At 38.8% G+C, this 15,035-nt stretch overlaps 1 protein-coding gene across 1 annotated transcript in view; it reads left to right on the plus strand.

Annotated features, from left to right (window-relative positions):
- Window positions 1-11,479: 11,479 nt before the first annotated feature.
- gnrhr4 (gonadotropin releasing hormone receptor 4) overlaps window positions 11,480-15,035 on the plus strand; it is a 30,632-nt gene continuing 27,076 nt past the window's right edge. The window contains exon 1 of the mRNA XM_034684901.1: window positions 11,480-11,995. Within this exon, the coding sequence (XP_034540792.1) occupies window positions 11,480-11,995 (516 nt within the window). The remainder of the gene's footprint in view (window positions 11,996-15,035) is intronic.

Raw genomic sequence — 15,035 nt, forward strand, 5'->3', positions numbered from 1 at the left:
TATGAGGCTTTGATGCTGACAACAATGTGTCATTACTACTTCTAACCAAATCCTCTGCACTGATGTCTTATTGACTTTTGGTGTTTACCTTACTTCAGTCAATGACTGCTCGTCCTTCAACAGAAGAAGGGCCGCCCCTTTGCAGACTACGTGAACAATATAACAATTCATGCATAGCTAATTCCTCAAGGTGCTTATTGACAAGTCCTAAAAATAGACATTTTTCTGGAACACGCTAATGTACAAAGGGTCACTGAACACCAACGTTTGACATTATGTTCCTACTTATGAAATAATAAAATCAAATGAATAGGAGTTTCCTAGTTATTCTATACTAAGTCATTATAATGGTTTGAAACAATCAGACAATAATGTCTTATTTTTTTGTTTCCCTGCTTTGTTTTCATTGACAAAGCTTGCTGTCTTTACACTATTTCACTTGATCACAATTTCTCTCTCTCTCTCTTTTTCTCACAGCCGCCATTAAGAATATTACTGTGGATCTTCTAATTTTCAGTACTATCAAACTTAAAAATGTCACAGACTGTCATTGTGAAACACATGCTTTTCAGAAGCAACACAGTATTGACATTTTGGACAACCCAAGGATGTTCTGAAGCAACTTAGTTCTTAATCGTTTCAACAGAAATTCAGATTAGTATAAGTTTATCACCGTTACCAAATTTAGACTATTAACAAAGTAGTCTGAAAGAAACACACACAGTTAACAGTTAAAATGCAGCATAGTTTATCTAACACCACTAGACATGGAATCACAGAGTCTGTGGGTGAACAATGTCAAATTGGTTCGCTGAATGTAGCTACAGTTAGCAGAGCTAGCACCACCAGGCTTCAATCCTTGCAGGTGGAAGTCCACATGCTCAGGTTACACATTGCTCCGGTCCACTGGTTATATGTCAGTTTAACCAGACACTGCCTACATTCAACTTTATCTCTCACTGTCACAAAACTCACTGTGACTTTGTGCACATTTTTTACAAGGGAGCTGGAAGGGAAAAGTCCACACACAGTCGGGGTGCACAGACTTTGATGTATGCATCCACAGATGCAGCCCACACAGACTTTTCCGGACTGGACTCTTCATCTAACCAAACTGCCATCATTTCAGGAAATGTGTTACACATGTTGAACTCAGCAAAAAGTTTTGGTGTCCACAATCACAGATCTTAAGGAGTAAATTACCGTTACATGGAAACCAAAGCAACCAGATCGTTTTTTGAATCACTTCATGGGATTTGATGACTGTGACAAGTTGAAGGATAACCACACTGTTTGACCACATGATGGATGCTGATGATTAAAGTTCTGTCATTATCAATCCAATTTTTCTGAGTCTAATTTTTCCCAATCACAATCAGAATCCAATCACATGATGCCACATTCGGTTGACGAAAGACCAAATCAATGAGAGAAAAAGTACCATTGATGAGAAAAGAAGGAGGTAATGAATATCAGAGCAAAAGCAATCACAGCACCTGTAAGTGGTCAAAATCATCAAAAGAAATCAGGGAACACATGATCATCAGACGTTAAAGACCACCTTGACCTGAAATGAATTTCACTACAGGGAGGCTCACAAATCACATGGTTTGAACATCTATGTACCAGCTAATCATCTGCAGATCTGATGAAGACAGCTGACATCGCACTGGAAAAAGACAAACTGTAAGCTTTTTGTTCACTTTTTTTAAAATGCTTTAATTGCATTGAATGGATGGCAGATCATAAATATGAAAACACAACATATTCAGTTGTCAGGAATCCAAAAAGAGTCTACGCAGCTGTATCAATAGGGATAAACACCCTGTTGCAAACTGCTAACAGTGTCTGTTTACTTACAACACGAGATGCATGATAATATATGCTTCAGCCTATGGGTAGGATCATTCTCTTTCGCAGATTAACTCCACCATACTGATTTGGGTGGAAAAGAAGTGTTTCATTGAGAGACTAAAATGTAAAATGCATAAAATTGTGAATCATTTCAGTTCATTTCCCCTCCCCAAAAAGCCTATTTCATTTCCTCAATGTGTGAATGAGTTTGAGAAGGGAATAATTCACAAGCAATCCTTTGGGCTATTAACTAAAATTTTCTAGAAGAATAATCCTGTATGATAGTCATCAAGGACATCTCTGCAGTCCTCTTGCAGCTTTGTGATCAGTAAAAAATGAATGAGCTGCTATTTCACTGGCCTCTGTATCCATTGACACAGACTCAGCCTCCAGTTAAAACATTAGAGAGAAAAATGTTGAGCATGAAAGTCAATTATTTGGATTTAATCAACAGTTTTATTAGAATGTGTCAGCTTTTGAGTCAGTGCAGTAGAAAAAAAGATTATACATTACAATATACAGTGTGAGCCTTCAAGTTTGTTTTCACTCAGTGATGTAACTCTACATTTTGGTAATGACTTAACTTGTGTGTTTGCAGTGTGTGCACACCAGATGTCTCATAATGAAAGGCTTCACTACAGAGCTGAGTCTTAAAGCATGACCTACTTACTAAAAGTGTCCGAGTATGACCACACTTTCCTCCATTAACACCCTGTCTGTGGTTATTTGGTAAAGCTTGTAAGTAATGACCACTTGGAGGCAGATTACAAAGAATGCAAACACAACATTGATTTAACGTCCTTAAAGTCAATACAAAAATCGTATTTTGGAAACTGTTGCATCTCAAGCAGCTACGAATCAATGGCAGGATATCATTTGATTAGAATGTACTGAGGGGCTGTATGTTAAATCTCTAAAATCAATTCCTTAATTTGGCCGTTTTTGGTTTCCAGTAACTCCTGAGAGAATCAGCTAGCTCTGCAGGTGCTAAATGTTCCAAAATGTTAAGCTCCATGTTGCCTCTATCTTGGCCTGTCTGCTCCTTGGTGCTATTCACCTAGTGTGCTGTGGGTTTTTCAGAGCTGTGGGGTTTCTAAGAGTTTGTTTTGCTCTGAAAAACAGCTGCCTGCTGAAGCCAAAAAAACAATACAATTACAGTTGGGATAAGGACCAAATCTGTACAGTTGCAGGAAAGACAAACTCTACAACTCATTACTATGAGTACCAACTTTCACAGAGTCGGCTGTTTTTAACCCTAGAACACTATCGCTAATGGTCACATGTGATGTCACATTTTCTTTGGGGTTGGTTGTCACATGTAACATCTAGTTGAGTAGGCCATTATTGTTAGGCCTATTTGTCTTGTTCTTTATGTTGTTACTGTATATAGGCTGGCTTAAAGATGTGTTTCCTGTTCATGTTCCTCATTTTATGTTAAAATGCATTAAGTTATGTAGGCCTATCACTTGTCAGTGCAATTAAACTTAGTTCTGCCTTCTTGCCTTTTTAAAAAGATTTTTCCCATTGAATACCATTGTGACAACCAACCCCATAGTGTGTGACAACCATCCCCAGGATGGGGTTGGTTGTCACAATGTGTCAGAGTGTCTTTGATAATGAATTGCCTTTTTGTTCCAATGAGTTGGAAAATGAGAGGGATTCACATTTCAAGCCAACACATTAAGCTTCAATTTAATGTAGGAATGACTATTGAAAGATGTTTTGATGATGAGCAATCATCAAAACAGTAAAACGTGTGACAACCAACCCCGTTCTCCCCTACTTGTCATCAAATATATCATAATATGACAATACATGACAGATTATAATAGTGTTCTTTTATTTTAAACTGTGCCATGTCTGACAAAATAGAAAAAAATGTATCATGGGGACACCCTACAAAAATGCTACAAAATTACTGAAAATTTTGAATTCGGGACCAAAAATTCCAAAAACAAAAAATTATGTAACTAGGGACTTGGTGTTCTACCCATTCCTGGGACATTTGAGACTTCCCTGGTGAAGGCACAGTCTCCCTGACACACAAACAGCTGCAGGAGAGAGAAACAATAAAGGGTGAAAATCACCCGAACACATGCCTGTAGGAAAAAGCGGGTTTTGGAATAGGGAAACACTCACGCCTTCAAAGACGAAGCTGAAGCTACCCAGTGACCATGACACTCAGACAAATGCAACATAATGAAAATCATGTAAATGTGTTTGCTCGGGTGAAAATCACCCGGCGATAGTGCTCTAGAGTTAATAATACAAATGTGAACTATTGTTGCTTTCAGGTGATTATTTTCACATATTTATCTATAAGCTTGATTCTGAAAGACTTATTTTATTTTTCCCTTTGAAAACAAAGATTGAGGGCTCATACTTTAATGAGCTATAGTCACAGTCCACAGTGCATGGCACACAGTGATTCAGGGTGTATCACAAAACATTTGGATTTGGTTATTGGTGCACATCCTACTAAGCACTAAGTGAGGCATAAGGTGCAAAGTGTTTGTATTAAGTCCCTTGATTATGCATAGATGCCTTTGGTTTGATTCATGTTAACACCAAATCAGTGTGTTGGCCCTTTACCCTTTAAAAGCCAGGTGAGGCAAATGTGTAGCTATGGACACAGTTGATGTCAGACTGAGAGACCAGGCTTGAGCCAGCAAATTACTTGTAATTTCTCTCCCTCTAGTGCACCTATGTACATACAGAACACACAGGTGACTTTAAGAGTTATATTATGTATGGATTGATGTCATATCCACTGAAGCAAACCCAGTGCATGGCAGAGAAGATCAGTGAAGTGCGTGTGTGAGTGTGTCTGTTTCTGCATGTGCATCAGACGGAGCACACAATGGAGAGCTTGGTCTTTTATTGGAGTTTTTGGCTGAGGTGAAGCAGGTTGTTTGAAGACAAGGCGAGGGTGTTGTTGTGTTCTGTCATCTCTAGATTGGGTCCATACTGAAAAATGTGCCATGATGGAAGGAGATGAGGGAAACAAAAAGGGTGGAAGGATGGAAGATAGGGCCCCTGATCTGATGGTTGTTTTCAAACCAACTTTCAATGAAACTTCTGAAGCTAAGTGACACAATTATATTAACTGACCATAATTACAGAGCTGAACATAGCTTTGAACCTTAGTTTGAATATTTGCCTGCATCTTATGTATTAAAAATATAAAGACATTAACAGATATTTGTTATAATGTCAAAACTATTAGAGACATATCATGTAACCTTCAAATGTCAGCAAATTCCATTTAACTGCACTGCTCTCATAATTATGGAGCATATTTTAGGGGATGCAAATCAAACCTTGAAGATACAATTCAATTCACAGATCTTCATCAAAATATAGGACAATTTGGTGCGATACAATCAAGTTCGGTTTGATGAAATAATCAAACCACAAGTTATTTTTACTAAATATAACTGAGTACAAATTTGAAGACAACAAATTGTCTTTCAAAATAACAAGCCAATGTGTTCATGTCATTTCCAACAGATCAAAGACTGAGAGAGCAGTATAACCTGAAATAATGACAAATAAACTGAAGTCTTTATCACACACCCATGTGTCTCACTATGACATGTAGTGGGTGGAGAATTATGAAAATGAGTTATTACCAACACAGAAATCTTGGCTCCTCTGGACATCTGTCTTCATTTGCATTGCAGCGCTACTAATGAATATGAATTTTTCCAAGTAACAAAAATTGAAGCCAATAAAACAATTAGATGAGACAGAAACATTCAATGTATGACAGCAGTCATTGTCTCATATTAGACAGGGGAGAGGTGCTGTTGTGTTAAATTGTATTGATGAAAACATCTCAAGACATCATTTTTCCTCCTCATTTTTTTTCTCTGTGACTCTCAAATATGGATTGCACATGCCATTAAGCCATTGTTGTTGCAACTTGCTCTTCATTTTAACCCTACTGTTATGTTGCGGGTCAAATTGACCCTTTTTAAACTCTATTTTAGGCAATATATGCCTTCAAAACCAGCTAAATGCAGCATAAAAATCTGGTCTGCATGTGACAGGAGAGGTGTCCTGTTAATTTATCAACATCACTTCATAAAAAACAAAAATTCAAAATGTTAAATAAAATGAACAAAAATCAGTCTCATGTAAAACTATTGTATTTATATTTAGGGCTTTCCAATGTACATAAAAAACATTTTCAACATTAATTTTAATGAAAAATTAGCAAGTTATCCTCATTGAACCATGATCCGTGAGAATTAAAGAACACCAATGGACTAAATCTTAATTTAAATGGTTAGTAATGGAGTTAAAAATTAGATTTAAAAAAATCTGATTGGGATTTTTTGGGTTCTGACACTTTAGGATAATTGAATGAGCACCAGGTCAAATTAACCCAGGAACATTATTGTCGTTCCAGAGAAACAGACATAACAGGAGGGTTAAAGTTCTTTAACTCAATTCTAAATTTGAAAAACATTTCAGCCACACTCGGTGGAATGCTGTCTGCTTGGTATCTTGAAACTCAGATTTAACGTAAAAACCATGTCACAAAGCACTCACTCCAAATGTCACGGTAATGCCATAAACCTTTGTAATGAAACAGGCCGTACATGTCGTGATGACCAATGACTTCATTACACAGTGCCTGGAAAAAGTGTTCAATATTGGGGGCTGCCCATGATGCTGCTTCCGTGTCAGGGGAAATAAGGACGGGTAGACTTATGGTATATATGTTCCCCGTCATATTAAATCTAAATGACTTTATATCTCAGGTGGAGACTTTAAATTGCAGATCATAGATGTTATTATTTTCTCACTGTGATTTAACCAATTCTACCTGACAAGCCATTTAAGGTTACTTTCTAAAGGAAAAAAACATCATCTGAGTCTTGTGAGATTGAAGATGCTGAGAAAGAGCACAACAAAATCAGAATCAGAATTTCTGATTCTGAAAACCGGGCCACTGATTGGTTTTCATATCATTTTAACCAATCCAGGATGCTGCGTCCAGTGCAGCTGCATTTTAAACTTTTTGTTTAGTCGCTGATACTGATTTATGAATCTTTCCACCCCGAGTCGATGTCATTTAGTCGTGGTTCTTTCTTAACTTTTCAGCAGAAAGTTCAGGGTGTTTAACTGTGTTACAGTCAGACACCTCTTTTGTTTTTACCTTCCTCATCACCCTCTCTTTGTTCTCTGGAACAAAGTAAGCCTCAGATGATCTGACATCTGTTCCCACAGTGTCAACTTTTAAAAGCAAACAGAAAATGTTTCTATCTTCTCAGGCTGTGGCTCAGTGGCAGAGTCAGTCATCTCTCAATTGGGAAGGTTAGGAGTTCAATCCCTGGTCCTGCTGTCCATTTGCAGAAGTGTCCTTGGGCAAGACATTTAACCCTGAACTGCCCCCAGTCGCTGTGCTATCAGTATGTGAATGGGATTAGTAAATACTGATGGGCTCTTTATATAGCAGTCTTAGCCATCAGTGTATAAATGCGGGGATGTGACATGTAAAGTGAAAGTGCTTTGAGTGGTCAGAAGACAAGAGAAAGTGCTACATAAACACAGTTAATTTATCATTTCTCTTTTAGGCTGTATGTGTGTCTGTAGTTTTTATCTGAATATTTGTATGCTGGTACCTAACTGTCTGTTTGTGTGAACACTTCAATGTAAAGCACATCCATTTAACTCATAGTTGAATGTTGTATAATAAAAAGGTCTTACTCCTGTCAGAGAAAAAAATACTCAATATCAAGGCTTTTTATTCCTTTTCACCAGGAAATCAAAGTTCTTTAATCGCTGTATTAATATCATTATGTAAGTTCATATCATGGCAGTGTTGTATCAGGACATGATCCTGTTAAAGAGATGAAAATTCCTGGTGCAAACACTTCTACTTAACTCATGTTAATGATACGTTTCTACAGACAGTGTAGTAAAATAATCTGATGGGCATGCTAAACTCGCTTTTGGTACATTTGGTTTGACATTAGACAAGTTAGTCAAATGTTCCTTAGCTTATGACAGATCTACAGTTTAGATTTAGTTATACTTGGACTGTTATAGCGCAATGGTGGAGGACCATATGTCCAAATATATGTTGATATGACATAGACTAGGAGTGGTTCATGCATGAAGTTCAAATGAAGAGTTTCCTGTTGTTACCTCCTCCCTGTTCTTGTCTGATTTCAACCTGGGCATGTTGCTCCAGGTTATCCCCTTCCTGTCTGAAGCTGCCAATAAGTTCCCCACAGTGGACCTAGCAAAAAACATGAAGGAGAAAAAAAAAGGATCACCTAAAGGGTTGTGGAGAAGGTCCAATACAGTTTCTGCATAATGTTCTGGAAAGGTGGATAGGAATATAGAGGAAAAACAAATAGGTTGTTTCCTGCCAGTTACAGGAGTGTAGTTGAGAGAGGAAATTGCTTTTGTAAACACTTTGAGAACATCCTGAGCAATCCTTTAAAGTCTGTAAAACAACAATTAGGTACCCAATAATTTGAAAGGTGAGAAGCTGATGTCTATAATGCTTTTAAGAACAGCCAGGAAAGTACAACCTTTAGTTGTAGTACACGCAGCTTGCTAAAAGCTGCAAAGTGCTCGACTCATGGTGGATTAGTTTAAATTAAAGTGGGGTAGAATGTTGTTGTATGTTGATGTTGGGTCTTTGTAAGTAATACAAACAAAGAGTATGCTCTTTTTGTAAAGTGTCTTGAGATAACATTTGCTGTGAATTGGCGCAAAATAAATAAATCTAGATTGATTAAGATTAATTGGGTTGGCTTGGAACCATGCAGCAAGAACACTTTTCACATCCATTCCTTTCTGGGAATCTTTTGAAGATCTTTCCTCAGAAAGAAAATACAATTTTAGTTGCCAAGGATTTGCAGAGTCTTTGAAACTGATTCATGTCCTGTAATGTAGGATGTAGATGTTGACTCTTTTGAGTTAAATTCCCTTTTGTAGATATCACATTTTCTGTGCTTTACTGTGTATTTATCTTTCACAGTGATTCATACTGCGGCACTGACTGTGGTTGAAAGTTAAATTCAATATTCCATCATGGTTTTCATGTTGCCTTTTCCATAAATTGAGTTTAACCAAGTTAGATTCTACTTTTTTTCTGCTTGCTCAAGAAGACAAAAACAAAAAACTTTCAGAACGAAGTTGTTTCTCTTAAGTCTCCATAAACAAGATTTTGGTAATGGCTGTTTAGACACAACAAACACAAGTCTTATGAACATGGAAAAAACACTCTGAGAATAAACCAAAACAATCTTTATCGCAAAATGTTTTTCATCCCAGTCAAATCTCTACCTGTGTTATAATTACAAATGTGGATGAAAAAACAAAAGAAAACGGATGTCGCTTAAAGCAGTTGACCTGGCTACCAATGTCTTTCAGGGACACACAATACAGACAGTCCTGAGGGGGGTAGCAGAGAGATAAGTTTAAAGTGACCAACAGATTTTCACGGAAACACATGCGCGGGTTTCAGAGTTTGACTTCATACCTGCAACAGAAAGATAAGTAGAAAACCACACATTTAATTTGCACACAAGCAAAGAAATATCTGGGGCCATACAATGGCATTCTGATGCTCCAGAGGCTGCAGAAAGAGAGCCACCAGTGACGGACAGACTTTTAGCACATGACAATAATTCCATGACCAGATTATTGTTATTGTAGTCTGTGTGATGAAATGTAAGGAATATATAAAGAGTACTACGAGCATGGAGGAGGATAGGCAAGGATTTCAGGGAGTGTGTTGACAAAATGAAGTCACAAAAATATCATGAGACACAAGTGAGCTGCAGATGCTCTGAACAGGTGTGCCACTGGATGGGATTAACACCGGATTAGCATGATAACAGCCACATTTTTATGCTGGTTTTGAAAAAATGAATGCTCCATATGCAGCTTGGTGTTTTTTCTGTGTCGTTTTATTGTTTGCCATACAAAAGGAGCGGAACACTTCAGAATACAGAATGCTGCTGCTTGAGTCCTAACAAGGACCAACAAAGTAGACCACATCACTCCAGTTCTTAGATCTCTACACTGGCTTCCTGTCAGAGAATAGACTTTAAAATCCTGCTGATGGTTTATAAAGCACTGAATGGTTTAGACCCAAAATACATTGCTGATCTGCTGCTACTGTATGAACCACCTCGACCTCTGAGGTCATCAGGTACTGGTCTACTTTCAGTCCCTAGAGTCAGAAGGAAACATGGTGAAGCATGGTTTAGTCATTATGCACCACATATCTGGAACAAACTCCCTGAAAGATGTAGGTCCGCTCCAACTCTCATCTCTTTTAAATCAAAGACTAAGACTTTTTTATTTGCCCCTGCCTTCCTATCTTAGATTATTTTAACTCACTTTAAATTAAAATTTTAATGTAATTTTTAATATATTTCTAATTTTCCTTTTCTTTTCTGTTTCATTATATTTGTCATTCTAATTATGTTCTTGTATGCTTGTCTGAATGTTTCAAATGCTTTTAATGTTTTAATGTAAAGCACATTGAGTTGCCCTCGTGTATGAAATGCGCTATACAAATAAAGCTGCCTTGCCTTGCCTTCAGATGATCACATCATTAGTGGGTATAGGAAAATATGTTTATCCCTAACATTTACATTATGAGTGAAATTCAGATGAATTAATGTACAATGCATTACATGTACAGCCTTTTGAAAACTAAAATGTTAAAATACAACTTTTTTTTTAATACTTGAACCATGAAATATTGATGCATTCTAAGCTGAACATAACTGACTTATAATTATCAGAGTACTAAAAAAAGTAAAACATAATTCCCAACATGTCCCTCCAACCCACCCTCACAGGAAAACGAGGAGCTCAGCAGGTTCACGGAGGAATCAAACCAGACCGTCTCGTACTCGCGCCTGTCATTGCGCGCGTCAGAGCTGAGGGATGAAGCGGACTGAAGCAACAGCTGCAGACACTGCAGTGGAAACACGCTCAGTGAGGTTCCCGGGTGCGCTCAATATCGCCTTCGCTCCTGAGCAGGTGAGCTATTTTTAACTGTCGCTTAAATTGGTTTAATTCCAATTCATTATTTTCCTCTAGCCATGTTATCCCAGGTGATAACAAGGTAAGAATCTCGCATTAGGGAAAGCACTGACAGTGGAACCGTGCGTAAATCGAAAAAAGAGGACGGGAAGTGTAACACATCCGATTTTGTTTTATCCTCCTTGGTTTTTTTCCCCCCCTCATCTGTTTCAGTTATTGTTTTTTTCCTCATATTTTCTTTCTTATTTTAGTCATTTATGGTAAAAGCTGTGCTGTCAAACATTTTTTTGCGCGCCTCTAAATATAATTTAGAAGCTAAATAAAGTGGTTTCGGGACAATTATGCGCAAATGAAAACAGTGCGTGTCAGGACTTCATGTGGAACTGTTTAACGAGCTGCTATGGTGCACACACCTGCACCATGTGGAACGTATGTTACACGAGGATCCTTATAAGCAGTAATTGAAACAATTATGTCTTTCTTTTCACAGTTTCCACAGTTGAGGATCTAGCCGGAGATGCGCACAGAAAAGAAAGACACAGTCTAGGATCAGAAGATATTTGCTTCTTGCTCGTATTTGCAGACTGTGGGGTTCATTATGTTCCATCAGCTTACAGATCAAACCATTAACGGCAGCTGTCTGGCAGCCACCTCAGCGTGCAACAAGAGCTCTGATGGGGACGCGCTGCAGCTGCCAACCTTCTCCACCGCGGCTAAAGTCAGAGTCATCATCACCTTCACGCTGTGCGCCGTGTCAGCTGTCTGCAACTTGGTTGTGCTGTGGGCTGCCAGCAACGGCGGCAAGCGCAAATCTCACGTAAGGATCCTCATCATGAACCTGACAGTGGCGGACCTGCTGGTGACTTTCATCGTGATGCCTGTGGACGCAGTGTGGAACATCACAGTGCAGTGGCAAGCAGGGGATGTCGCCTGCAGGCTGCTTATGTTCCTGAAGCTTGTGGCGATGTACTCGTGCGCTTTTGTGACCGTGGTCATTAGCTTGGATAGACAGTCAGCCATCCTCAACCCTCTGGGAATCAGCGAGGCCAAACGGAAGAGCAAAATCATGTTGACTGTGGCCTGGACCATGAGCGTCATCCTCTCGCTCCCTCAGGTAAGAAGAAATCCATTTTTTATGCTCTGTGAGTTCACATCAAACCAGCTCATTTCTCCACTCAACTCTGTAATCATGTGAGACTTAAAGCTGCGGGTTTTAAATGCTTTTACATCCCCATTAAAGGGAATTAAACATTGTCTAGGAAATAGCTATAAGCGCTGAAACCATGTTCTCCTCTGTTTTTTTTAGAAAAGGATCATGAAAGTTAGTTTGATGAGTAGTTAAAGTCTTCTGAGAGATTTTCTAAGTAAGAAAAGACAGAAGTACAGCTGGGTCACTAAATCTCAAGAGCTGCTTCAGGTGAATTACATTGTATTCAAAAGAAGAGCACTTCTCTTTCACCTGCTGTGTTAGAAGTGCTGGGTTTCACTGAAAATTTGAAGTTTTAAGGTCAAAACATATTTAAAGTTGTGGCAAGCAACACAGCACTTAGCATGCACAACTACTTTCAGTACACAACACAAAGTCTTACTGATGGTAAAACACAGCATTGGTGGCCCAATTCACTAGCCAGACTCTTCTTCTCTGATGTCCCTGGATGGTGGAGGGAATTACCCTGCACCATGCAATCGGCAGAATCCCTTTCAACCTTTAAGAAAAAGCTGAAGACCCAGCTATTTCATGAACACCTACACTCTTAAAGGGATATTTCAGTATATTTGAAGTAGGGTTGTATGAGTAACATGTCGCTAGTAATTGTACTAGCCACAATGGATGCAGGTCAGCCCGGCCCCTTAAATGAGAAACTGCTGAGATAAACAGCATGCAGGCTATACTACAGTTATCTGGAGATGGGGCCAAGTATGCCACATAATTTAGCTAATTTTGAGAGACTGCAATACAAGCACTCATCTAAGTTTAAGTGTAGGCCATATTGAGATATTTTTTTAGCACTTTCTGATTGTGAAGTATTCATTATTTTTAACCATTTGCAGACCCAACACTCATACAAGTTCTTCCGCCCGCAGCGTGATCAGCTAATCGGGTCTCTGATGCACGTGTCACTGATATATTGTGAATATTGATATTTATATTTATTACATCATGTTAAGCACGAAATGCCTAATATTACCCGGTGGACAGAATACTGTCTCTAAAGTTTGTTATTTCAGCTCAGTCTTCTCCCTACAGCAGCTTTTCTGGTTTCTGTTTTAACTTCTGAATATTGAAGAAAGTTGGTATCAAACTTCAGAGTTCAGAACGGCTGAGGACTCTGGTTGGTGAACATTGCATATTGCAGCCTTAAATGGGAACTGCTGGTATATTCTGATTCCTAAAGGTCCAGAGGTAATGTTGTTACTAAGTCTTGCTCATGACAGCAAGTAGTTTTCTCGGTTCATGGACATTAGCTCGCAGTTTACACACCTGCAGCACCAAGTAACTTTCTTGGTTTCTCTGCCTTTTCCGCATTTAGTTGCCGTTCCATCTCCCATCACCCGCCTCCCCAATATAATGGTAGGGGAGGTTACCTCTCTACCTCTCTTTTAGATCAGGTCAAACACGGGCATGCAAACACACACGTGTACACTCCGTATAGCGGACTGAGGAGGGAAAAAATTGTTGCAACCACCACAAGAAAAGCAGAAAAAAATCTCTGCCTTTTTAAGCACTCTCAGTGCCATCTCTGTGTGGATGGCAACACTCGCTCTCCTGCGAGTAGCAGCCAGAGTAGATCTCCTGCTCCGGGTCCAAGTACAGAATAGAGCCTGAGTGCTCCACGCTCTGCCCCTGACCAGCAACAAAAGTCCTGTCACCATTGTATTTCAGGTTTTGACCTAGCTTGGCTGTCAGAGGGGAAATACTCCCCCTGGCTGTACAAGACTGATTTTGGTAAGTACGTAAGTAAGTAAGTAAGTAAGTAAGTAAGTAAGTTAGTAAGTAAGTGAGTGAGTGAGTGAGTGAGTGAGTGAGTGAGTGAGAGAGTGAGTGAGTGAGTGATTAAGTAAGTAAGTAAGTAAGTAAAAACCTACATACATAAATATTAATAAATAAATAAACAGACAGACAGACAGACAGACAGTCAGACAGACAGACAGACAGACAGACAGACAAACAGACAGACGGAGGGATAGACAGACAGTGTGGGTGATGATAATGTTAATTAAAAAAGAAAAACTGCTTCTAACTAAACACCATGAGCATGGCCTCTAGCACTGCATGTCAGCACCTGTGTTCGTTCGGACTTGAAGCAGGTAGTTGCACTTATTCATCTCATTACCTCCTGTCTAGATGCTTGCTTTGGTTGTACTTACTCTCAGAAGTAAGTCCCTTCTTACAAAACCATTTGTTACATGAAATTAAGAAATTGTAACATTTATGAAAAGTTTGTCCTTGAATTGTTATGAATGGCTATGAATAAATGAGTTAGCTGCTCTCATTAATAGAGCTGGATTTCTGATCAGGTACAGCATAATGTCAAGGGGATCATTGACCCGACAGCTTTTGAGGTAGGTTTCAAATGTCAGGGATGCTTATTAAGTATTTCATTAGGCTTAAGATCATCTTTTTATTTTCTCAGACTCATCTGGTGGGACTTGTGTGCACTTACGTAAAAGTCCAGACATCCCTTTAAAAGGTTTTTTATGCAAAGGTTAAGATTTATTTCCATAGGGGGAACGGGTCTAGGCCACACTGAGGGCATAGAGGTCCTGTTTTATATATTTCCTGAAGACATTTTGGGAGTTTAACAACTTCAGATTAAAAAACACAGATGAGGATATTATTCAGAGCAGCCACTCCCTATCTTGAAGCCAACTTTGAAAATATATATATTCCAGGATACACCTACACCTCTAATCACACAATTCTAAACAACATATGCGACTAATGGAGTGTATTTTCCATCATATACGTGTCTATAAAAACAAGAGATCTTCTTAAAAATGGCTAATGTAGAGCATGCAAGTAGTAAGTATGGGTGGTTTGACAAGTTGGACACTGCTTATCATTTCTACTATGCAAGATTTGACTACCATGACTTTTACCGTGACTTGACCATGGCATTCCCCTTACCTTAACTGATTCCATAGTAAGCATT

This window comes from Notolabrus celidotus, chromosome 6, assembly GCF_009762535.1.
Source record: "Notolabrus celidotus isolate fNotCel1 chromosome 6, fNotCel1.pri, whole genome shotgun sequence".
Lineage (NCBI taxonomy): Eukaryota > Metazoa > Chordata > Actinopteri > Labriformes > Labridae > Notolabrus > Notolabrus celidotus.